Source organism: Peromyscus eremicus, chromosome 1 (genome assembly GCF_949786415.1).
Source record: "Peromyscus eremicus chromosome 1, PerEre_H2_v1, whole genome shotgun sequence".
Taxonomy (NCBI): Eukaryota; Metazoa; Chordata; class Mammalia; order Rodentia; family Cricetidae; genus Peromyscus; species Peromyscus eremicus.
The window spans coordinates 179422050-179447579 of record NC_081416.1 but is presented as its reverse complement, the minus strand read 5'-3'; the positions used below and the strand labels follow the sequence as shown (position 1 = coordinate 179447579).

The 25530-nt window shown below is 49.0% G+C and overlaps 2 protein-coding genes and 1 long non-coding RNA gene across 7 annotated transcripts in view; 2 read left to right on the top strand and 1 right to left on the bottom strand.

Moving 5' to 3' along the window:
• The window catches only part of Eddm13 (epididymal protein 13), a 31505-nt gene extending 16957 nt beyond the window's left edge, over positions 1–14548 (top strand). Inside the window, exons 4-8 of the mRNA XM_059253525.1 lie at positions 3279–3305; positions 5229–5255; positions 8131–8252; positions 11647–11684; positions 14146–14548. Of these exons, the coding sequence (XP_059109508.1) occupies positions 3279–3305; positions 5229–5255; positions 8131–8252; positions 11647–11684; positions 14146–14170 (239 nt within the window). The 3' untranslated portion in view covers positions 14171–14548. The remainder of the gene's footprint in view (positions 1–3278; positions 3306–5228; positions 5256–8130; positions 8253–11646; positions 11685–14145) is intronic.
• On the bottom strand, positions 12590–13900 carry LOC131926470 (uncharacterized). Its single transcript, XR_009383491.1, has 2 exons — positions 13648–13900; positions 12590–13113 (listed from the first exon to the last, which is right to left on the bottom strand). It is a non-coding gene; the product is annotated as an uncharacterized LOC131926470 (long non-coding RNA).
• A 3996-nt stretch (positions 14549–18544) lies between the features above and the next one.
• Znf667 (zinc finger protein 667) overlaps positions 18545–25530 on the top strand; it is a 28151-nt gene continuing 21165 nt past the window's right edge. For 2 of the 5 annotated variants that reach the window (XR_009383487.1, XM_059281782.1), the window contains exons 1-3: positions 18552–18881; positions 22347–22511; positions 24813–24939. Coding sequence is in view for 3 of the 5 variants with exons in the window: in XM_059281782.1 (XP_059137765.1) it covers positions 22479–22511; positions 24813–24939 (160 nt within the window). In the remaining 2 variants the exon portion in view is untranslated. Of the gene's footprint in view, positions 18882–22346; positions 22512–24812; positions 24945–25530 lie in introns of those variants that run through there. The other 3 variants (XM_059281811.1, XM_059281789.1, XM_059281803.1) reach the window with 3 other exon arrangements.

Genomic DNA, 25530 nt, shown 5'->3' with positions numbered 1-25530 from the left:
GACTCAAGGTGGCCTTCCGGCTCCACTCCCTTCCTGGGGCTGCGTGGAGGGGTCCCAGAATTTGAGCAGATTCTCCAATCTCCCCATTGCCCTAGAGCATGGGACAGCAAGAGTTATGTGTGTTTATAGGTAGAAAACAAAACCAAAAAACCAAGCTTTTCCTCCCTCACTCGGGGAAAGAGAGAAGAGTAGCGACGCTTTTCTGATCCCCTCCAGGTATCTGTAGGATGAATCAATCCCCAGGGGAAACTGGGACAGGGGATTCCAGTCATAAGGATGAGTGTGTCTTAAAACATCAGGTCACAGACGATCCAGCATCTCTGTGGTGCCATTTGGACTGGATGATATTTCCACATTCGGTGTAGGGAGGGCCTCTACTGAGGATGCTCCGGGCGGGAGGGGAAAAGGCCAGGCCTCGTTAACACGCGTTTCCTCTCGGATCTTCACTGCCGCTGGTACTCAACAACTCCACCTGGTTTTTCCTGTCCTCGACGCTTCTGTTTCAACAGTATTGAAAAGTAAGTTTACAGTTTTCTTCTTTTCATCTGCTTCCCCTTCTAATTGTTGCCCGGAGGTCCGCCATCCGCTCAGGGACTGTCGGGAGTGGGGGTAGAGTGGGACTGCCATTACTTCCGTCTTCAAAGAGGCAGGTGTAGGAACAGCCAGATAACTCAGAGGGAAAAGCCTGAGTTTGATCCCTAGTATCCACATGGTAGAAGGAGAGAATTGACACGTTGTCCTCTGACCTCTGCGTGCATGCTGCGGTGTACACACACACACACACACACACACACACACACACACACCAGTAAATAAGTACAACGTAACTGGAAAGATTATAAGACAGGCTTAAAGAGATGGCTCAGTGATCAAGAGCACATGCTGCTCTTCCAGAGGATCTGAGTTCAGATCCCACCCACATCTGGTGGCTCATTATCTGCTTGGAACTCCAGCTCCAGGGAATCTGATGCCTTCTTCTGGCCTCAGTAGACACCTGCACTCACACACAAATAACAATAACAACAACAACAATAGTAATAATATTGAAACGGGATTCTGGGGAAGTGACTCGGTGGTTAAGAGTGATTGCTGTTCTTTCAGAAAACACAAATCTGATTCCCAGCACCCACGTTGGGTGACTCATATTCACCTGTCATTCCAGATCCCTGGGCTCCAGTGCCCTTTTCTGGCCTCTGTAGGCACTTGCAGACACACACACACACACACACACACACACACACACACAGATACACATATACATGTAAATAAAAACAATTTTTTTTTAATTAGGGGCTGGAGAGGTGCCTCGGTGTGGAGAGCACTGGCTGCTCTTCCAGAAGACTGGAATTCCTGGCATTCACATAGCCTCTCACAACTGTCCATAACTGCAGTTCTAGGGGACTCAACACCTTCCTTTGACCTCTAAATGGCAGCAGGTACACATGTGGTGCACAGATACATGCAGGCAAACACCCCCCCACACATGAAATAAAATAAATAAATGTAAAGATAATAACACATTTTAAATGCCCTGACTATCCCTTCTGTCCTCCATCACTGTCAGATTCTCATTGACCTCCAGATCTCTTAGGCCAATCCTGTCAGTTCAGCTCTGATCTAAGGCCCACTGTCCTGGGCTCTGAGCACATTTGGTCCCTATCTCCCACCATCTAATGTTGTGATTTATTTCCCCCTCTTGTGGTCTCCTCTCTGATGGATCCTGGACTCATCACTACCTCCTGCCTCCTGGACGGACCACAGAGATCCTCGGTAAGCACCTCGTTCTGTGTGGGTCCGAGCCCTGTGCACCAAGCCTCTTTTTATTGCCTTGTGTGCCAAAGTGGGGGAGAAGGTGGGAACCTGAAATGTGGTGCCAGTGGGTGCAGGCCTCCTGGGAAATTCAGGATCTGTGGTGCAATGGCCAGAACCCACACCGGGAGTGGTGGTGTACACCTATAATCCTGGTGCTAGGGAGACACAGGCAGGTGGATCTCTGGGGCTCATGGGCCAACCAGCATAGCCTATTTGGTGAGCTCAAGGCCAATGAGAGACTGTTTCTAAAAATAAGATGGACAAGCCCCTGGAAAATTACACCTTGGGTTGACCTCTAGCCTCCATGCATGCAGGTATGCATGCCTGTGCACATGGGAGAGAGAGAGAGAGAGAGAGAGAGAGAGAGAGAGAGAGAGAGAGAGAGAGAGAGAGAGAGAGAGAGAGGAGCAGGATGCTTCAGCAGGAAAAGTCACTTGCTGCTAAGCTTGCTGGCCTAAGTTCGATTCCCAGGTCCCACACGGAGGAAGGAGAGAACTGACTCCTGCAAGTTTTCCTCCGACATCTGCATGCTTCTTAGAATATGCTTGTGCTCACAGTCACATGCATAAACATATATACACCAGTAAAAATAACAACGACAATAATAATAATGATGAGAGAAAGACAATTGGTGTGCTGTGCCTAGTGGCACACCCCTTTAATTCCAGAGGCAAAGGAAGGAAGATCTCTGTGAGTTTGAGGCCAGCCTGGGCTACATTGCAAGTTCCAGTTCAGCCAGGGCTGCACAGTGTGACCCTGTCCCCAAAGAGAAAGTGTTAAAGAATAAATTATAGACTTTGCACACCTTCCCAGTGAGAAATTACTATACCACTTAGAGATTAATACGGAAAAACTCTTTAATGAGTCCGAGTGGTTCAGGCTAATTGTGTAGAAGGGAACCAGCTCTGAACAGAAAATCCCGTCAGTTTACAAAGCGTCACAGCACCAAGTTACATTTTGAGCAATTAAAACATATTTCACAGAGACAGAAAGGCCAAGCTTTGGTTGTTTGGACGGATGGGGGGACTTACAGTATAAAATATTGTCATTGTCATCTTGAGATGAACGGGCTGCTTTGCCAGGCTGCTGTCAACCAGGGTCATCCTGTCTGCCTGGCAGAATCACAGTCCTCTGGGTAGGCGAACCGAGAGCTCCTTTAGCTAAGTGCTGCTTTGTGTAGCTTAATATTTATTTCCTAAGCAAGTTTAGTAGATGCTTTGCATCATCAACTTATTATTCCCAGTTTCTCCTATATCAAAAGGAAGGAAGGAAGGAAGGAAGGAAGGAAGGAAGGAAGGAAGGAAGGAAGGAAGGAAGGAAGGAAACAAGCAGGCAGGCAGGCAAGCGAGTCGGTCAGAATTCTGCAGGGCTCGTTAGCAGACGGGTTGGTGAGCCTGTGGGCCATATTGACCTGAGTTCTGTCTGGCTACCTTTGTGATTCTGTTTGCACGTCTCTGTTGTCCTAGGTCTGCTGAGCCTCCAAGTGCTGAACGGTGAGTTGGTGACTTCATCCTTTTTGTTTCTGAATATGCAGAGCTATTAGGTTTGGGGGTTGGGAGAGCCTCTGGATGTCATCTAACCCTGCGTCCCTCCACCCCACCATCATTAGCAGGATAACCAACAGATACCACTTCACGTTCCACTCTCTGCACTGAGTTGAGACAGAACAGGGAACACGATACGTGAAATACGTCTCCAGCTGCACCTGGCAAGCTGAGCGAGGTGGTGCAGGCCTGTGATGCCAGCACTCGGGAGGTGGGCACAGGAGGGTCAGAAGTTTATCCTCTGCTACATAGCAAGTTCAAGGTCAGCCCACACTACGTAGGACCCTGTTCCAAACAAACAGACACACACACACACACACACACACACACACACACACACACACACACACAAAAGAGCCGGGGAAATGGCTCGGTGGGAAAAGGCACTTGCTGCTGAGACTGATGATCTGAGTTCAGTCCTTGAGATGCAAGTGGGGGCAGGAGAGAATCGACTCTCCTTAGCTGTGCTCTGATCGCCATACGTGTGCCTGGCCTGCAGATCTACAGCACACGCACACACACACACACACACACACACACACACACACCATCACCGCCACCACATGTACCACACATACCCTCACATACACACCCCCACACACATACATACTACCACTACCACAAGTACCACACATACCCCCACTGTGGGGGGGCCAGCCCCCACTTTTTCCTCCAGGGTACTCTTGAGCAGGGAGAAATAAGGAATATGTAGATAGAAATATAGAGGAGAGAGACAGAGAGAAACACAGGATAGCTCAGAAGGGCCTGGGTCAAAACCCACCAGCCCCTTCTTTCTCTTCTAAAGGGCTATTTATAGAAATGGCAAGGGGTGGAGCAAAAGACCTCCCCCCAGCACAGCCAAGTACAGACCCTTCCAAATACCTAGTGACCATGCATGTGGTCAAGCCATCCCCTAATGCAGCCCTGCTGTGTAAAGCAAACTCAGCTCTCACTAGGAAACCTTTGTGGAATCCCACAGCCCACATACACACAGACCCCACACCACACACATACACGCACACACCACCATCACCACCACCACACACCCCATACATACCACTACATACACACAGCCCCCCACACACATATACTACCACCACACACTACACATACCCCTACTACATACACACAGACCCCACACCACACACATACACGCACACACCACCATCACCACCACCACACACCCCATACATACACTACATACACACAGCCCCCCCACACACATATACTACCACCACACACACTACAATACCCCCATATACACACAGACCGCTCCCCCCCACACATACACTACAACACACACCACACATAACCCTACATACACACAGACCCACACACACACAACATACACCATACACATTCACCAAATAAATAAATGTAATTTTAAAAAACAAAACCAAGCACACAAATGCAGCTAGTATTCTGGCGAGAGGGGAACAAGGGGCTCAAGAAGCCGGCTCAGAGCCTGAACACTGCTGTTTTCTAAGGAGAGGAGTGCAGGGGACGTGAGAGCCCAGTGTGTTAGAGCCCAGTGTGTTAGACGGTGCCAGAGGGAAGTGACACCTGAGCCAAGTCTTGAAAGGACAGGGGGACCCATATTCATGTGCATATTGTATGCATTTGTGTGCATGCATGTGTATCTGGGGAAAGGGCGCTTCGTGCACAGGGATAGCGTGTGTGCAGCCTGATAGTAGAGTGCCTGAGTCCAGGGACACCAAGGAGGCCAAGGGAGGTCCCCTTTTACCCAACAGGCCCAGAAGCACCATTTGCAGCTGGATCCCCATGCAGTCGTTAATTTTCCTTTTTTTCTTCCCTTCCCCCTGTCCCCTTCTTCCTCTCCTCCTCTACTGTCTCCGTCTTTTTCCTTCTTAGAAGAAACAAATGACTGCCAAGAAGAAGGTGGGTGGGGCTGTGTGCCCGTTCCCTCCTGTGGGCGGTTAGCACCTTCCCTCTGAGTGAGGTGTAACTATTACCCGAGGAAAGTTCAGAGTTCAGATGCGTCGGTAAGCATCGGGAAGCATCCGTAGCCCTCAGCCACCCTCTCCCTTCACCTCTGCTCCTCTGGGTCGAGGTGCCTGACACATGCAGGTAAGAAGAGGCATTCTGCTTCTGCCGGCCTCCAAACCCCTCTCTTCTGCCTTGGAAATGAGCAGGTAAGTTGAATGACAGGTGTGTGCGTGGATGGGAACTAAGAAAGAATCGTAGAAAGCAGAAGCAAGCCTCCTCCGAGTGAGGGAGACAGTGGAGAGAGTTAAAGAAGCTTGGGTTGGGTTTTGGGGTAGAACTCAGCAGAGTGCCAGCCTGGTAGGCACGAAGGCCTGGGTCCGATCCTTAGGACCACACACAGTGGGTGTGGTGCCTCATACTTGTGACCTCAGGGCTCAGGAAGAAGAGGCTGGAAGATGAGCAGTTCAGGGCCAGCACGGGCAGCTTATGAAGGTCCGAGGCCACTTTGGATTTCGTGAGACTCCCCTTTCAAAACACAGAACCGAGAAGTAACATCAGAAAAGAGAGGTGGGACCACTGGACGTCCTAATCGGACATCAGCGTTGGAGGCAGAGGCAGGAGGATTGCAGGTTACAAGCTGGATCGGACTGAGTAGCCAATTCAAGGCTAGCTTAGGATAGTGAGCATCTATATCAGAACCAAAACAAAGCAAAAATGAACAACAACAAAACAAACAAACAAAAATACCACTGGGCACAGAGCACTTAGGACAGTAGATCTCAGCCTTCCTAATGTTGTGACCCTTATGTACAGTTCCTCATGTTGTGGTGACACCCCCAACCATAAAATTATTTTCATTGATACTTCATAACTATAATTTTGCTACTGTTATGAATAGTAATGTGAATATCTGTGTTTCCCGATGGTCTTTGGTGACCCCCTGTGAAAGGGTTGTCGACCCACAAAGGGGTTGTGACTCACTTAGGAGGTAGAGAAAGGAAAAGTTCAAGGCTAGCCTAGGCTACATGGCCAGTTGGAGGCCAGCCTGGGATCCACAAGACCCTGTCTCACAAAAAAAAAAAAAGAAAAAAGAAAAAATAACTAGAGCTATCGGTAACATCACCAGGAAAATATAGTAATTTATAACAAGTATTGAAATCCTAGAACTAAGAACAGGCAGTTAGAATTAAGAGTTGAGTTTCCGGATTGGCGAGATGGCTGAGAGAGTAGAGGAGCTTGCCGCCAAAGCCTGTGGACCTGAGTTTGATCCCCATAGAGGAGAACCAACTCTTGTGAGTTGTATGTTGATTAGAAGAACCACCAAGCAACATGTTTTAGGAGATTATGAGAACCCCACAGAGACCCGATATCAAGAAAAATCAGGGCCCACAGAGGCTCCATGGTTAAAAGAGCTTTGGAGCAGTCTGAGGAACTGCGTTCAGTCAGAACCCACGTAAAGGTGAGGGGAGACAACTAAACCTGCCCTGTGACCGCCACATGTGCACTATGATATGCACACACCAGTGCGGACATATTGCACACCCACACAACGATAATAAAATACATTGTCTTAGTTACTTTCCTATTGCTGTGATGAGACGCCGTGACCATGGCAACTTATGAAAGAAAGCATTTAATTGGTTGGTTTTCTTAGCATTTCAGAGGGTGAGTCCATGACCGTTATGGTGGGGAGGCCAGAGGCCGGCCGGCATGATGTTGGAGCCATAACTGAGAATTTACATACGACCCACAGGCACAAGGCAGAGACAGAGAGACACAGAGAGCGAGCACTAACTGGGAAGGTGTGGGCTTTTTAAACCTCAAAGCCCACCCACAGTGACTTACCTCCTTCAACAAGGCCACACCTTCTCACCCTTCCCAAACAGTTCCAGGAACTGTAGAACCAAGTATAAAGCACACGAGCCTGTAGGGGCCATTCTCATTCAAACCACCACGTACATCTTAAAAAATAAAGAATGTTGGGGGGGGGGACAGGCAAGCTGCCTTAGCAGGTGCTTGCTGCCAACTCTGATGACCTGAGTTTCATCTCCAAGATCCATATGCTAGAAAGAGGGGGCTCTTGCAAGATGTCCTCTAGCCTCCACACTGGCCCATGTGGAGTTTAGCCAGCCTAGCCAAACCAGTGAGCTCCAGGCTCAGTGAGAGTCCCTGTCTCGAAAGAAAAAAAGAAAAGGTAGAAAAAAATACAAGGTTGAGCAGGCTTGATGAAGATTCTGACATCAGCCTTCACATCGTGTGTGTGCGTGCATACCTGTAAAACACACACAGAGAACATGCACACAGAGAAAAGCAAGATAGTAAGATGGGCTTGGAGGCACATGCCTGGGATGCGAGTACTTTCGAGGTGGAGGATCAAGAGGTCAGTCATCCTTATTGAGTTTGAAGCCAGCCTGAGTCCGTGGGGTCCTGTTTCAAAAACCGAACCAAATTAAACAAGTAGTCAAAACAACACGAGGAGGGATGTTGGTGAGGTTCCCACAGAGCGAAAAGTGGTTTCTGCTGAGTGGTTTGTTTTTTCTTCAGTGTATGGGTTCGACTCAGTGATGCCTAGATATGAGGAGAGAGAGAGAGAGAGAGAGAGAGAGAGAGAGAGAGAGAGAGAGAGAGAGCTGAAAGAGTAAATTGTTTGCCTGGGAGTTGAGTGATGACCAAGTGACCAAGACGGGAGACAATGGCCACAACATTGAACGTTAGAAAAAAAAAAAACTTCAACTCAGGAGATACATAGAGACACAAGTTTGGAGTGCCAGTGGGCCAGGGATTGATTTCTGGGTCTTGTCAATCCTTCTCACCATTTTCACTTTAGTGAAGTCCCCCCCAGCCACCACCACAGCCAAGGTACTCGTGAGGCATGGCAGATGGAGCTTTTTGAGATGTGCCTACATGGTGATGACCTTCTTCTTCGTGTCCTACAATAAAGGAGACTGGGTAAGGAGGCCGTGCCTGGGTGCCTTTCTGTCTAAGGAGGGAGGAAGGGGAAGAGAGGGACAGGTTAGAAAGGGAGAGAAGGAGGAGGCACCATGGGAGAAGGGAGTCTACACAGCGAAGCAAACTTTCTTGTCAGATTGTCTTCTTTGGGACGGCCAGCTCCCCAGTAACAACAGGGAGACTTAATATCAATTATGAAAGCTTGGCCTTAGCATAGGGTTTTTTTTTTTCCCAACAAGCTCTTATAACTTAAATTAACCTATCTCTATTAATCTACATTCTGCTACATGGCTCAGTTACCTCTGTTCTGTACCGTATACCCAACTTCTTCAGGGTCTCTGGAGAAATCCATGTGCCTAGATTCCTCCTCTTCTTCCTCTAAAATTAAAATGCCTTCCCAGAGAGAAATCGCTCTGCACACTTAGAGACTGATAAAGGAAAATTTGGATAATTGCAAGTTTGGGCAATTGCACACTTGCAAATGGACTGGCTCCAGCTAACACCCAAAGAGTTGCCAGCCACGAAGACGAGATTTTACTAACTTAGATACACCTTAGGCACCTGCATTTTACATTGTGCCAGCCCCAGTTCACACTTCGAACAGTCTAAACAGCCAGGAGACTGCAAGTCTGGCCACTTGGGCAGGTGGGAGATTTACACAACTAAGATTCTATTGCCAGAATTATTTACGTATATCAGTATTGATTGCTTCGAAGAGTTGTTATCCAGGGTCATCTTGCCCACCTGGCAGAATTATGTTTTTACTGATAAGAGCACAAGGGATTTAATGGCAGGCTAGGACTTAATGGTGGTTGGTTGTGACCCTGCACTGCCCCCTGAGCTGCCTGAAAGAGGCATATTCTTTGATGTGGGGACTGGTTGTAAGTCTGGGCTGCCTCCTTTTGTTATGGGAATGGAGCCTAATTGGAGGTCAATCCTGGTGAATAAACACAAGCAGAAACTTTCTCAAGGACCCTAAACTTTAATTGTGGTACAGGATTTTCATTCTGTCCCAGCCCGGTGAGCACACCACTTCATCTCCTAGCCACATCGGAGGCAATACTCCATCAGCTAACTCCTACTTCGTGTAACTTGATGTGTCCTAAGCAGGTCTGTGAGCAAATCCATTCGAGCGTCAGTTTTACTACTTCAGTTTGCCGGTATCATTGCTACATCCAGTCTCAGACTGAACTCTGATTGTCGGGCGTGGCCACAAGCTGCTTTTCTCACTGAACCACCTCCCTAGCTTGGACAAGACCCATGCCACTAAGAGCGCTGTTTCCTGTGAAATGCCAACTGTGTTCTCAATCTCTCTCTCTCTCTCTCTCTCTCTCTCTCTCTCTCTCTCTCTCTCTCTCTCTCTCTCTCTCTGTCTCTGTCTCTCTCTGTCTCTCTGTCTCTCTCTGGAGATTCTTTTATTTTTAATTATTATTCTCTCATATATTACATCCTGACCACAGATTCCCCTCCCTCCAATCCTCCCAGCAACCCCTCTCTCCCCTAGATCCTCTCCTCCTCCATTCCCCTTCAGAAAAGAGCAAGCCTCCCAGGAGTACCAATCCAACACGGCATATCATGTTGCACTAAGTCATACCAAGGCTGGACAAGGCCACCCAGTACTAGGAAAAGGGTCCCAAAAGCAGCTGAAAGAGAAACACACCCTCACTCCCGCTGTTAGGAGTCCCGCGAGAACACCAAGCTACACAACCATAATGTATACGCAGAGGACCTAGTGCAGCCCCACGCAGGGTCCGTGGTTGCTGCCTCAGTCTCTGTGAGGCCCTCTTAGTTAATTCTGTGGGCCGTGTTCTCCTGGTGTCCGCACCCCCTCTGACTCCTACAATCCTTCCTCCTCCTTTTCTGTAGGGTTCCCTGAGCTCCACCTAGTGTTTGGCTGTGGGTCTCTGCATCTGCTCCCAACAGTTGCTGGAGTGTAGCAGAATATCCTTCGAAATCATTTCACTGCCTTTTTTTTTTTTTTTTTTGCTAGTCGCGTTTGATTTTATGCTAGGTCTCTGGGCTCTCCAGCCTCTGGTTCCTGGCCCTCCAGGCAGTGTGGGGCACGGGCTCCCTCTCCTGGTGTGGGCCTCAAGTTAGACCAGTCATTATTTGGCCACTCCCACAAGTTCTGCGCAACCATTGCCCCAGCACATCTTGCAGGCAGGATAGATTGTGGGTTGATTGATGGTTTTGTGACTGGGTTGTTGTCCCAGATTCAGTAGATTTTTAAGGGCCAAATGTTTTACTGTTTTCTGGAGACGCTGATGGATAAGACACCTACACGCATTTCTGCCTGCTGAGTCTTCTCACTGACTCGTGTTTGTTTTTTGAAACGGGGTCTCGAATGCAGGCCAGGATGACCTTGTGCTCTTGATCCTCCTAAATGCTGACGTTTTGGGGCGTGAACTGCCATATCTAGTTTAGCGGGTGCTTGGGATCAACCCAGGACTTCATGCACGCTAGGCAAGCACTCTGCCAGCTGACCCACCCCACCCCCCCACACCCCCCCCCCCCCACACCCCGGCCCATCAGAATTGTGAAATGAAGCCTCTGGGCACTGAGTGTGAAGGGAATTTGGAGCAGGACATAAGGGAAGCAGAGGGAAGGAGATGGTCTCCGTGGTCAGGACAGGGGCCGTGGTGGTAGTGAGCACAAGGAAAATCCCACTAGGTCTGCTGGAGCAGTGGTTCTCAACCTTCCTAATGCTGCGGCCCTTTAATACAGTTCCTCACGTTGTGGTGATCCCCCCTGCCAACCATAAAATCGTTTTTGTTGCTACTTCATAACTGTCATTTTGCTACCGTTATGAATTGTAATGTAAATCTCTGTGTTTTCTGATGATCTCAGGAGAGCCCCATGAAAGGGTCTGGGGTTGTGATCCACAGGCTGAGAACCACTGGGCTATACTCTTACCAGGAAGGCAGCTCATGGATTGAGTTTGAGGGTTGAGGGAAACAGGGAGACCCAGGAGTTGATGGGGAGCCCCCAGCCCCCATTCTCACAGAGGTGACTTGGTCTTCCAGAGGATTTTGAACAGTATCTGGAGACGTTTTATTATTTTATTTTACTGCCACCCCTGAAGGATGGAATTTAGTGAGAAGCCAGGGACAGCTCTCAACCCTTCCTGTACCACCTGCACCGAAAATGACCCAGGTCAAAAGGTCATCACTGTCCGCAATAGAAACACTGGGTGGGGTGGTGACAGGAGGTATGGAGAGTGAACAGGCTGGAAGATGGGGCACAGCTCGGGAACGTAGGGAGGCTGACCGATCAGCAATACCACAGGAGGGAAGGCGGGACGAGCTGGGAACGAAGGAAGCTGGTTGGTTTATTTTTTGTTTAGTTTTGAATTTTGTCTTTCTCTGTGTTCACTCATCCTTGTTATCTCCCCCAGTGTTACTGCCACTACTGTAACCCGGACATGGATGTGAGGTATGACACAGCCCGGAAGGAGATCTCATCTCTTGCCAATGGGCCCAGGGAGGTTAACTTTAAACTTTTTAAATTACATTTTGCTATTGAAAGAGATGGGTATATGGCCGGGCGGTGGTGGCGCACGCCTTTAATCCCAGCACTCGGGAGGCAGAGCCAGGCAGATCTCTGTGAGTTCGAGGCCAGCCTGGGCTACCAAGTGAGTCCCAGGAAAGGCGCAAAGCTACACAGAGAAACCCTGTCTCAAAAAAAACCAAAAAAAAAAAAAAAAAAAAAAAAAGAAAGAAAGAGATGGGTATCAATGCTCAGGAGGCCCGAGGCCACATTCTCGGAACAAAAGAGATAAAGGGCAGGGATAAGAGACAAACCCCGGAGGGAGAGGGAGAGAGGGCAGGGGGCAAGGGAACAGGGCAGAGGTAGTTGTCCCAAAGGGTGACAAAGGACTGCCTCAGGACAGAGAGGAGACAGACGTGGCCCGCAGGAAAGTGGCAGTTTATAAAGATAAAAGGTGAAACCCCCGTGTATCTTAGGGTTTCTATTGCTGTGAAGAGACACCATGACCATGGTAACTCTTATAAAAGAAAAAATACTTAATTGGGTGGCTTACATTTTCAGAGGTTTGGTTCATTATCATCATGGTGCAACATGGTGGCGTGCAGGCAGACATGGTGCTGGAGAAGGGGCTGAGAGTCCTACATCTTGACTTGCAGGCAACAGGAAGTGGTCTGGGACACTGGACATGGCTTGAGCATATATGAGACTTCACAGTCCACCTCCTCAGTGACACACTTCCTCCAATAAGACCACACCTACTCCAACAAAGGCCACACCTTCTCCAACAAGGCCACACCCCCTAATACCGCCACTCCCTTCGGGGGCATTTTCTTTCAAAGCACCACACTGTCTCAGGATGAAGTGTTTAATTTTATTTAAGCATGTTAATTAGGTGAGCCAAAGGGGGCTCCTGATTGCTGGACCTTGGTAGTCAGCCTCAGGAGGAGGAAGTGGCCAAATAAGGAACTAGACCTTGGTGTCCAGCTTTAGGAATGTAGTCTAATGGTTTTTAGCAAGGCAGAGGGAATGGGGGAGAAGGGCAAGGCCTGCTAGAGCCACATGCTCCAGTGGGCTAGTGTCTCTTCAGCTACTATTATTTGTGTGCGTGCACGTGTACCTGTGCCATGGCACACATGTGGAGGTTAGTGGATAGCGTGCTGGAGCCAGGCCTCTCCTCTATCACGTGGCTCCTCAGTCTTGGTAGCAAAGTGGCTTTATCTGCTGAGCCATCTCTCAGGGTCCAGGAGGTTGGTTTTAATACCTGGTGTCCAAGGTTGGGTTTGTAAGCTCCAGTCGGAGTCACAGAATTGCACGGGAGGTCCCAAGTTCATGCTTCTTTACCCTGGGACAAATGGCACGTGCCTGCTCGCCTCCCCTGCACAATGAAGAAAATTGAATGTAATTCTGAGTGGGGTTTTTGTTTTGTTGTTGAAGAAGAGAGCTAGGGAGACAGTTCAGAGGTTAAGAACATACACTACTCTTGCCGAGGATCCAAATTAAATTCCCAGCATACACATTGTGGACTCGGACTACCTGTAACTCCAGCCACAGGGGATCAGATGTCCTTGGCTGGCCGGCAAGGGCCTCTTGCAAGTGCATCTGCATTCACATGGACAAACCCACCCACCCACCCACAGACACACACCTATGGATAATTAAAAACAAAACAGGAGCCAGCAAGATGGCTCAGCAGTTAAGGCCATTTGCTTTTCTTGCAGAGGACTCAGGTTTGGCTTCCGCACCCCCATGGTGACTCACAACCATTAGATGCAGGCGATCTGACACCCTCTTCTGGCCTCATGGACACTGCATGCACGGGTGCACTTACACATGGATAAAGACACACATAAAATACAAGTAAATCTTTAAAACTATATTAAAAAAATATACGGGCAGTGGTGGCGCACACCTTTAATCTCAGCACCTGGGAGGCAGAGGTAGGCGGGTCTCTGAGTTCGAGGGCGGCCTGGTCTATAGAGCTAGTTTCAGGACAGCCAGAGTTACACAGAGAAACCCTGTCTTGAAAAAACAAAACAAAAAAACTCAAATCAAAGGAAAAAAAAAATCCTCCCTCCAAAGTGGCTGAGCCACTTGTGTTAATCGTTAAGTAGGGGCCAATGCCCATGAGGCCTGAGGGAAGTGACTTCAGCAGGTGGAATAGCTTGGGGCGGGGCGGGGGGGGGGGGGCGCGGATGGGCGGGGATGGGACTGGACGGACAGATGGACAAAGTGGGTGGGGCCATAGCCCTGAGGGGTGTGGTCCAGGATGGAGGCGAGAGGTGCGGGCTCAAGGGTCGCACATAGAGTCCGATGGGGCGGTTGGGGGCTAGGGGGTCTGGCGTCTGAGAATATGTGAAGATGTAAATACGTGTCCAACTGTCTTTCTCCCCCCTCACCTCTTCCTCAGAGACGACCCCTGCTGTTCTTTCTAGTGAACCTGCCCCATCTCACCCAACCTTCACAAGCCCTCCAGCTCCAGCACCTCTGCGTTTCACCTCCCAAGGAAGCTCTTCGCACTCGGGCCTGTCAACTCAGAGGGTGATGGGTGTATCCAGAGGGAGCCTCTCAGAGGACCGGGCCATGAGACGAGGGCCCAGAGAGCAGCAGAATGAGCCTCTGCAGGGTTTCGCCCACAGCTTCTCTTCTGGACCATTTCCAGCCTCTCTTTACTGTTCCTCTAACGAAATGTACGCTTGTGTAAGGGCCAAGGGTTCCTTTCTTCTGTTCCCCAAACACAGCAAATGAACGCAGGGTGGAGGCATGCTAAGAATCATCTATAATTTTTAAATAAAAAATCTATTATCTCCTGAGTCAGTGTGTGTGTGTGTGTGTGTGTGTGTGTGTGTGTGTGTGTGTCGGCTTAGCAGCAAGCGTCTTTACCCACCAAACCATCTTGCTGAACCTCAAATACAAATCCAAGAGCAGAAAGGCCTATTTTCATATTCTTTTGCTTTCGGATGTTGGCCAGAGCCCAAGTGTGTTTTTAAACTCTCCCCACACTGGGCTTGCGGAACCTGATTTCCCCAGTATCATAAGATAGCTCTGCTGGCACTCTCTATGATTTCCAGCAACACCTATATCCTGTCTCCTCTTTTTTCTAATTTGATGTGCATTAGTGTTTAGCCTGCATGCATGTTTGTCTGAAGATGTTGGCTTCCCTGGAACTGGAGTTACACACAATTGTGAGCTGCCATGTGGGTGCTGGGAATTGAACCTGGATTCTCTGCTAGAGCAGCCAGTGCTCTTAACCACTAAGCCATCTCTCCAGCCCCTTTTTTGTTTTTGTTTTTTGTTTGAGACAGGGTTTCTCTGTGTAGCCTTGGCTGTCCTGGAAACTCACTCAGTAGACCAGGCTAGCCTCAAACTCAAAGATTCACCTGCCTGTACCTCCCAAGTGCTAGATTAAAGGTGTGCACCACCACCGCTCGTATTTCCTGTACTTTAATTCTTTAACTGGCAGAGAAAATGAACCCATCCCTACACCCCTAGACAGTATCAAAGTCAATGCAGGAGAATCAGGAGTCAAGGGCCATTCTTGATTACATAGCGAGTTCCAGGCCAGCCTGCAATACATGGGAATTTGTCTCAAAACGGAAACAAGAGGATAGACAGATGGCTCAGCAGTTAAGAGCACTGCTCTTGCAAAAGATCTGGGTTCAGTTCCCCGCATCGACATGGAGGCTCACAACTGTCAGTAACTCTAGTTACCGAGGATCTGTCGCCCTCTTCTGGCCTCTGCTGGTACACACGTGGTGTACTTCACATTTGTGGAGGCAAAAATCACATCTAATATAAAAATAAAATCGGAGCCGGGCGGTGGTGGCGCACGCCTTTAATCCCAGCACTCAGGAGGCGGAGACAGAAGAATCTCTATGAGTTCAAGACCACTCTGGTCTACAGAGCGAGTTCAACAGGGCTACACAAAGAAACCCTGACTCGAAAAACCAAAACAAAAAAGAAAGAGAAAGAAAGAAAGAAAGAAAGAAAGAAAGAAAGAAAGAAAGAAAGGAAAAGAAAAGAGAAAGAAAGAAAGAAAGAAAGAAAGGAAAAGAAAAGAGAAAGAAAGAAAGAAAGAAAGGAAAAGAAAGAAAGAAAGAAAGAAAGAAAGAAAAAAAGAAAGAAAGAAAGAAAGAAAGAAAGGGTTGGTTCAAGGCTGTAGGCTGTACACCGGTCCTATTCACTACTGTATCCTTGGCAACTACACTACCTGGACTCTTAATTACTGTGCTTCACTTGTTAAGTTACAAGCTAGACCAGAGGAACAGGGGTGCTCCGTAGAGCCTTCAACGACCCCGTTTGCCTCAAGAGTATGATTCCTGTCAAATTTGTAGGAGGGAAAAAGTTTGGTGCACTCTGCTCACTTACTATAAAGCAGTCATCCTGGCACAACGTGAGGGTTTGCGCGTGCATTACTGTTGCACAAATAGCACCCCCCACTGCCACCACCCTGTGCCCCTACGAAGGTCAGGAGAATCCTAGAGGGAGTCAGCCTCCCTGGCTGCCCTTGGGAACCTGTGCTGGGGAAACAGCAGCCAAGGTCCATGGGCTGTTATGCTCTCTACTGCCGCTAGGCGGCACTGTCTGATAACTTCCGGCTCCAGCCCGCCACAGACTGCAGAACTACAATTCCCACAAACCTTCGCGCCTACCCTCTTTTTTCTCTCCTCCCTCTTTCCTGACAAATCACACCTCAAGAATATCTGAAAAGCGTTTTCAGTCTCCCAAATCTTTCCCTGATGCAAGCGCGTCTGCTAACAAACTCCTTTTTACTGACAATCGCACCTCCCGCCTCTCGGCTTCTTTGATACTACAATACCCAGAAGTCGCTGGGTCAAACTCCAAGCCCACAAGATGGGTTGCCTTGGAGACAGAGAAATGCCAGACGGAGGGTTGGGGGTGAGGGAGAAAGCCTGTGGGTATTGCGGAAAGCAGGATTCCGATGGGTGGAGAGGCCTCTTTGTTTGTGTCCTCTTCATTAGTTTGTTTGTTTGTTTTTATTTTATTTTATTTCTTTCCTCTGTCCTTCACTCCCCCTCTCCCCGTATACAAGTTCTAAGTTTCTTTCTTTCTTTCTTTTTAAGATTTATTTATTTATTATGTATACAGAAGAGGGCGCCAGATCTCATTACAGATGGGTGTGAGCCACCATGCGGTTGCTGGGAATTGAACTCAGGACCTCAGGAAGAGCAGCCAGTGCTCTTAACCTCTGAGCCATCTCTCCAGCCCTCTACGTTTCTTTATGGCATTTTTTTCATACAATTTTTTTTTCATGGTGTTACTCTTTTCCCCGCCCCCTGCCTTCTCCTCGAACCCCCTTCCCCAACCTCGTATCCTTCTATTCTCGGTAGGCAAAAGGGCACATTTCAGAGTGCCACAGGCGCCATCGAGACGTGTCCTCTCCTCGTTTCTTGTCAGTGGAAGGAACCCTTGGGTCCTTAAGTCTGGGTCAGCTGGGCAGTGTTGCAGGGGTGAGACAGGAGAGGCGAGTCTGGACATGCGTGCTAGGCCTGTTCCTGAGGTCCCAAGAGGTCTCCTGGGTGTTAGGTGTCAAAGCCGGGACAAAGGGCCGAGGAAGTGGACCTGGCCTCCAGGTCTCCCAGCATCCCTCAGCCCCTACCTGTTATGGGGTCCTCTTGATCTCCAAGATAAAGGCCTGCCTCATTCATCGTCGGTGACATCATAGTTCCTCCTGGATAGAGGATGTGAGTATCTGAGCCGCACCTCTTCGGGGCTTCCCACCCTGTACCCCTGTTCTTGGGGTGGGGCCCTTTCACTCTGGGTTTCCGCTTTAGAGAAACGATGTGTAGAACTTAAGCTCCGTGCTCCCCCTCCCCCGTTTCCAGTTCATCGGCCTCAGGTAAGGTACATGTGCTCGGAACCTCAGTTTTCCCATCTGTGAGATGAAACCACAGTGTTTGCCTCAGGGGTGCTGTCGGGAGAACTACAGGATCTTAAGAACGGTGTTCCTCACACAGTGACCATTCAGATGTCACGGCTGATGCTCATCCGTCTTAAGTGAGGATCTAAATAAGTCACTTCCTTTCCTCGGGGCACTCGGTGCATTCACACGCAGGTTGAATTGCGCGGCGGCCACGCTTTCTCCTGTGCACAAATTCATGGCTGTGCTCTTGCTAAGGGATGCTACAGGGTCCGGTGTCGAGCCTGTCCTTATCCTGGCGATCGCTGTGTGGCTCGAGTCCTCGTCCTTCATGGAGCCAAGAGTTCCCTCAAGGATCGCCACCACCGCTCCTTCTCTCCTGGGTGAGCTGGGAGGTGGCTCCGGAAGTGCCGTGGATGGAGTTATGATTTGTTAAGGTAGAACCAGAAATCGTTAGGGTTGCTGAAGAGGTTTAGGGCAGGCCTTTCCCCTTTAAGGGTTTTTTTTTCCCCCTAAAAATCTCAGGTTTATAGCTCGGGAGGGAGGATGCAGTGGTTAATTGTGCGGGAATTCCTGTGATCAGCTAAGGAGAAGCATCATCCAGACTCCACGATGGGACGCTCCTCTTCCTTCTCCGGCTTTCTGTCCTGAGGCAGAAGAAAATCTGTCCTCCCCTCTCGGGGTCACGAGGTCCCCAGATGGGCGACAAGGAAGGCTGACATGCCATGCCCTTCCCAAGTCTCTGGGCGTGGTCCTCCACAGTCCCTTTCCGGACGTCGGAGGCAGGCGGGGCAAGCTCGCGGTTGCGCGCGGCGTGAGGCGCGTGGGAGCGCAGTGAACCCGAGGTGTGGAAGCCTGGGAGGAGAAGCACCCCGGGACGGACGCACGCTGCTGCACGGACGCTCCCTTGGAGCTGTGCGGAACCCCTCGGAGAGGGACCTCGGCTCCGGAGCGCGCACGACCGTCGGCTGGCGAGCACGCCCCCCAGCGCGCGCGCGCGCTTTGCAAATTTACAGGGCGTGGCCTCGCTCGGTCTCCGGGGCTCTGATTGCGTGAGCAGCGTCAGGGGGCGTGGCTCCGGGGAAGCCCCCCCCAGGAGGGCGGGGCCGCACTCGTCTACGTGTTGCTTACAGGGCGGCGGGAGGAGCGGCCCCGAGGGGACCCCTGCGGGTCCCGGGAGGAGGCGAGTGCGCAGGCGCAAGGGCTCAGCGGCTGGCAAAGGCTCTGTCGCAGCTGAGAGGCTGAGGACGCGAGCGGGGAGGCAGGTGAGCACGGGACTGGCGACCGCGAGCGAGGCTGCTGTGGAAATGATTGCTGGTGTGTGCGTGTGTGTGTGTATGTGTGTGTATGTGCGTGCGCGTGCGCGCGCGCCACCGGTTTGCGTGGGTCGAGCACTCTTGAACTCTTCTCGTGATCTGAGGTGATTCGGTGCACTCCTACGGCTCCGGGTAGGCTTGGCATGACTTGTGGGTTAGACCTGGTGCGAGGATACTAAAGGTGATTCCACGTGTGTGTGTGTGTGTGTGTGTGTAAGGGGCGGGGGAGAGACGGAGACTGACTAGGCCTGTGAGCCTCGAGAAACAGGTGCGAGCGAGCAAGAGAGAGAGACAGAGACAGAAAGACAGAGAGACACAGAGACAGAGAGAGAGGGACAGAGAGACAAAGACAGACACAGAGACAGACAGAGAGAGAGAGACTGACTAGGCCTGTGGGCCTCAAGAAACAGGTGCGTGTGCCAACTGCGTGATCTGTGGCGTGTGAAAAGGATGTGGGATGTGGGAGCACACAGCCCTGAGCATCTCAGTTGCACCTGTGAACGAGTGTGACAGACTGATGGGGTTGTTTATCATAGTCTGGGAGACAATCTCTATTGTCGCTGGCTGTGTGTGAGAGAGAGTGTATCTGTGTGTTTGTGAATGTGTGTGTGTGTGTGTGTGTGTGTGAGAGAGAGAGAGAGAGAGAGAGAGAGAGAGAGAGAGAGAGAGAGAAAGCTGTTTATCATAGTCTAGAGATACTGTGTGCCACCAGATGTCTGTGGCTTTATTGAGTGTGTGCCAGTGTGTGATTGATTCTGCCTTATCTCATTTGTTACTGTGGCAACGGTCTCCTCTAGAGCAGGAGCTGTGCTGGCTACTCTGGGAAACTGACCCTGTTAAGGATGAGACTTTTCCTTCTGTACAACAGGATAAGTGGTGCCCATCAGAGTGTAGATGGTAAGGCTAAATGGAATAACAAGTGAAACGCCCTGTGTAATGCCTGGGACACACTGAGTGCAGGTAGGGTCTGACCTTTGTTAAAGTGCTGAGAGTGGGTCTTTGTGTTGTGTTGCTGACCTGTGTACAGGTAGGACTGCAGTGATGAATCCCGAAGGAGTTTGTGTCTGCATTTGGAATTTGGCTGTCTTCCGCCTCTAGCAGAGGTTCTGGTCTCTGATTTGAGCAGTGGAGCACCCCCCATCCCTCCTACCCCTAGGCAAGTGCTTGCCTTCCTGGTGTCTGCTCAAGTATGCTTCTGAGGGGAAGGTGCAGCCTACCCCGACCTGTGGAACCTGTTGTGTGCCTTCCTAATCAGGGTATCTTGAGGGAGATAAATGGAGGTGGTGGGGGTGGGCACAGAGGGCCTGGGGCCAGCCACCTTTATACACTAACACTTGGGAGACAGAGGCAGGTGGATCTATGTGAGTTCCAGTCTAGCTTGGTCTACAAATCAAGTTCCAGGCCAGGAAATGAAACTCTATCTCAAAAGAGAGAAGGGGGTGGGGGGAAGAGACACATGGTAGATGTCACAGAACCCTTTTGGAGTGACTTGTTGACTAGCCTGGGCCATCATCGACAGACCCTTCCTTTCATCCCAGCCTATGTTTTTCAGCATTGGTCACTGACAGCAGAAGCAACCCATTTACTGGGTCTATAACCTGAAAGAACAGAAGATAATGTTGCTGCTATAACAAATTGCCCCAGATGTAATGGTTTCAAAGCTTTATTCACACTCAGTATTTACTAATCTTTCAAGTAGTTAACCCAACCAGTAGGGCTGGAGAGATGGCTCAGCAGTTAAGAGCCTTGGCTGTTCTGCCAGAGGACCCGGGTTCAATTCCCAGCACCCACATTACTATTCCTTCTTACTACTGCATAATAAATTCAGCCTTCTGAGACGATGGCTTCCCATAAACAGTATAGATCATCTTAAAATTCATGTTTAGCATCAAAACTTACTGTTAGCTAAGCCTAGCCTTGGTTTCACTTATCTCCCTTCACCATTTGTAGAGGGAGATGTTCATACTTCCATTTTCAGCTTTCTGTATCTTCCATCGACACATCACAGAAAGAGCTATGTACAGATCTGCTGTTAAAGCATCAGGGTGTGGAGATGGCATTCTCTGAGGGTATTCAGGGGTCAACTGTCTTCAGATCTAAACTCACTTCTAAGTGATTCCACTTTTTTTTTAATATGTAGGAAAATGTTACTCTTTGGTAAAGAGCAATCAGCCACTTGTTACACTATTTTCTTTTTCACTAGAGTCCATGTTTTCTCAATAGTTTGTCCCTATTTCTGCTCTCTTGGAAGGGACAAACTTTAGAGGGCTGTGGAATGAGTGCTAGCCCAGTGACCTCTGCAATGTCATTTCAGCGTAGGAGAATGGAATTCCACGTCGGTCAGCACACACAAGCATATTCAGGATGGGTTAGTGAGCGGTTAGTCAACAGGTATGGAGTCTCTGCTCCTGTTTTTGTTTGTTTGCTTGGTTTTTGAGACAGAGTCACATGAATCCCAGGCTGGCTTCTTAACTTGGTATGTAGCCCAGGAGACTGTGGATTCCTGATCCTTTGCCTCTACCTTCCAGTCCTGGGAATGTGGCACCACACCCAGTTTATGCAGTGCTAGAAATAATTTCCTGCATGCTAGGCAAGCACTCACCCTACTGAGCTGCATTCCCATCCCAGTCAAGATCCCTGCTCTTGATCCTAAATCAAGCATGCACTTGTGTGTGTGTGTTTGTGGTAGTAACTAATTAAAAGTGTAAACAGTGGGTAGAGTTTAGTGCTAGAGCACTTACTTAGCATGCATAAGACTCTAGTTTCAATATGCAGCACTACAAAACAAGTAATTATATAGATAAGGAGATCTTAAGTACTCTGAATAAAAAAGAACAATGCAATAATGTATATTCTATAATATATGGAGCACTGTCTGAAAACATAAGAGGCATATACATTTAAAACATTCCAGTAGCCACATTTTAAAAAAGCCATTAAAAAAAGGCCAGACAGTGGTGGTGCATGCCTTCCCCAGCACTCAGGAGAGGAGGCAGAGGCAGGCAGATCTCTTAGTTGAAGGCCACCCTGGTCTACAAAGTGAGTTCCAGGACATTCAGGGCTACCCAGAGAAAGCAGCTTCTCTGTGTGTGGTAGCTCTGGGAGTAGGGCAGTGAACAAAACAGTCCGAATCCCTGCTCTTGACCCTAAGTTACTCTGCCATGTGGACTTGTTTTCCTTGCTGAACAAATGGGACATAGGAGCAGGTACCTTCCTGGTTTAACTCCCACTGCAGTGCCTGGCACCAGCAGTCACAGTCAGATGGAGGGCAGGAGTCTGTACATTCTTCATCTGTGTCCTGAGCAGGAGTGTGCTATATGATTTCCTTCTTGCCTTTTCCCAACTCTTAAGAGCGGGACACACACACACACACACACACACACACACACACACGGACGGTCGCACTTATTCCAGGTGCCTTGGCCTTTGGAGAGGTGATTGGGGACTGGAGACTGCTCCAAAGGCCATTGAGCTTCATGGTCTCTCTCTTCTGCCAGCACTCTGCCTCATCCTCTGAATGTGGACCATCAAAGTCGGGGGGAAAGGATGCCTGTAGCACGAGGGAAATCAAAATCCAGGGTAAGTGGTGACCCCCCTCCCCAAGTATGCCATTCTGTCTCATAAGATGTGGCCCATTTGTTTTCTTTCTGGAGGCCTCCTGCCTGTAGGAGATGGATGTGACACCTGGTGGTCCTCCCATTTCTATGGAGATGGTACCTGAGAAAGTACCAGTACCCAGAAAGCTGCTTCAGGTCCCATTTCCATGCCTCTCAGTGTTCGCATGACTATTGACGGTCCATTCGGCATCTGTAGGGGCTCTGCAGGACTCAGAAATGCCCTCCCCAGAAAGAATATGAGAGCTCTGTAGTTTCTCTGGCTGGGGGTGAGTACCCAGGTGGGACCCACTCAGCCGGAGGGGTTAGGTGTATACGTGTCAGATCAGTCCAGTTTTATCACTTTGTGTTTTCCATGTAAAAACAATTCTCACGTGGAAGAAGTTTGCCTGGTTAAGGTATGAGAATGAGGAGTATAATTTGGAAATGGAAAAGCGAGGTGCACAAGCCTTATGACTCACCTGCTTCTCCACTGGAGATGATCAGATGAGTATTCATCAACTCAAGGGCAATTTCTCATTATTTCCAGCCCGCCAGTGGTGGCGCACGCCTTTAATCCCACCTCTTGGGAGGCAGAGTGAGTTCCAGGACAGCCAGGGCTACACAGAAAAACCTTGTCTTGAAAAACCAAACCAAACAAACAAATCCCCCCCCCCTTGCAAAAAAAAAAAAAACCACATCCTTAGTCTGGGGATGTTGCTCAGTTGGTAGATTGCTTGCCTAAGATTGATCTCCCTCACCCGTATAAATGGAGTGTGGTGGAGCATGCCTATAACCTCAGTACTTAGGAGATAGAGACAGGAAGATGGAGAGTTCAAGGTCGTCTTTGGCCACATGGTGAATCCAGGCTAGCCTTGGATACATGAGGCCCTGCGTCAAGCTAACAAAACACATTTCCCTCGGTTACGTGTGTTTGCTCCCTCTTGCTGCCCCAATAACTTTACATCAGCATACATTCCCTGTCATTTCTGACCTGGTCAGGATTCAGCCACAACATGGTTTAGCTGGGGTCTTCCGCTTGGGTTTCCCAGGACCAAAATCAAATTGTTGACTAACTGTATTTTCATTAGAGGCTTCGGTTCTCTTCTAGGTGTGTTGGTCATTAACAAAATTCAGTTCATTTTTACATTTTGCACCTTCTCCCTGCTCCTCCACATTCATGGGAGCAGTAGTCAGGCAACCCAGAGCAAGACCTAGGTACTCTGTGTGAGTTTTCCTGGAACAAAGGAAGATGGTATCACAGTGCTTGCCATTCCGTCAAGAGGACCCAAGTCAGGATCCATATTGTGAAAAGCAAGATGCTGGCCAGCAAGGTGGCTCAGCAGGTGAAGGCACCAGCCACCAAACCTGACTACCTGAGGTTGATTCCCAGGACCCTCACTGTGGAAGGAGAGAGCCAACTTGTCCTCCAAGTTGTCCTCTGACATCCACCTGTGTACCACAGCACACACACCTCTACCTCCCCGAGTGCACACATAAATAATGTGTAAAAAAAAAAAAAGTTAGAAAAAAATCAAGGCCAGATTCAACAGCATGCGTCTGTAATCCCACAGCTGAGGAGGCCGAGAGAGGGGGCTTGCTGTCTGACCAGTGTTGGAATTGGTGAGCTCCAGGTTCAGGGAGAGGCCCTGTCTTAAAAAGCAAGGTGGAGAGCAGGTGAGGAAGATACTCATCGTCGACCTCTGTTCTCCATGTACATCAGCTTATGTGCACCCTCACACATGCACACACCCAAATGAGCATGTACATACAATTCCCCGGGCACACTCGCACAGCATCTTCCTATGTTGTGATGAACCAGTGAGAACCTGATTGAAGAACTTTTTTTTTTTTTCAATTTTGAAGGAGCCAGACTGTCCCATGGATCCCAGCTCCTTGATTTAGTAATTGTGTGAACTGTAATAATTTACCTCACCTCTCTAGGTCTTAGTTTCCCTCATTTGCAGCATTACTGTGATTCCCTTGGCAATGCCTTACTACTAGGAAGGGTGAATACTGGGTGAGCCAGTATAGTTAGATACTTAGAAACAAAAATGCCTTGACTATAAAAATCAGACCAAATTACTCTGTTTTTTAATGCAGCATAATCTTTAATAACAGATTTACTATGTGACATTGCATGCTATTAAATTTATTTAATATCTCTGCTTGTTTGGTCTCAGAACTCCTGTTATGACATATCTCACCTATTTGCCATTTTCTCTACCAGGCAGAAGGGATTTTTGAAGCTCATGGTTGAATAGACTTGTCACTTTTTTCATTTCAGGCACCAGTGACTTTCGGGGACTTGGCCATCTACTTCTCCCAGGAGGAATGGGAATGGCTGAGTCCCATTCAGAAGGATTTGTATGAAGATGTCATGTTGGAGAACTATCAGAATCTGGTCTTGCTTGGTAAGGTATCGTGCTCCCTTCACTCACCCTGTCAGTAATCCACAACCAGCCGGTGAAGGCATGTGTCAGTCGGGGGTGGGGGGGGGGGGGGAGGTGTCACTTAAGTTGTGTGTTGTTTTTGTTTCTCATTTTTTAATGGCTGTATGTCTGTACTTCTAAATTACACAGTCAGGGGGCTGGAGAGATGGCTCAGAGGTTAAAAGCACTGGCTGCTCTTCCAGAGGTTCAATTCCCAGCAACCAAATGGTAGTTCACCACCATCTATAGTGAGATCTGGCGCCCTCTTCTGACATGCAGGCAGGACACTATACATAATAAATAAATAAATAAATCTTTTAAAATAAATAAATTAATTGCGCAGTCAGTTGGTTTTTACTGTAATCACAGTATTAGAGACATCAGTTACCATGATCAATTTTAGGACATTTTCATTACTCTCCAAAGACACCCTGTAGTCAAGAGTAATTCATTTCCCATGCCTGTGTATCCCTTGAGTGGGTAATCCCTAGCCCTTGTTCTGTCTCTTTGGAGTTGCTAGTCTGAGCCTTGTGTACAAATGGAATCATAAATACATGGCTTTTTCTCTCTTAA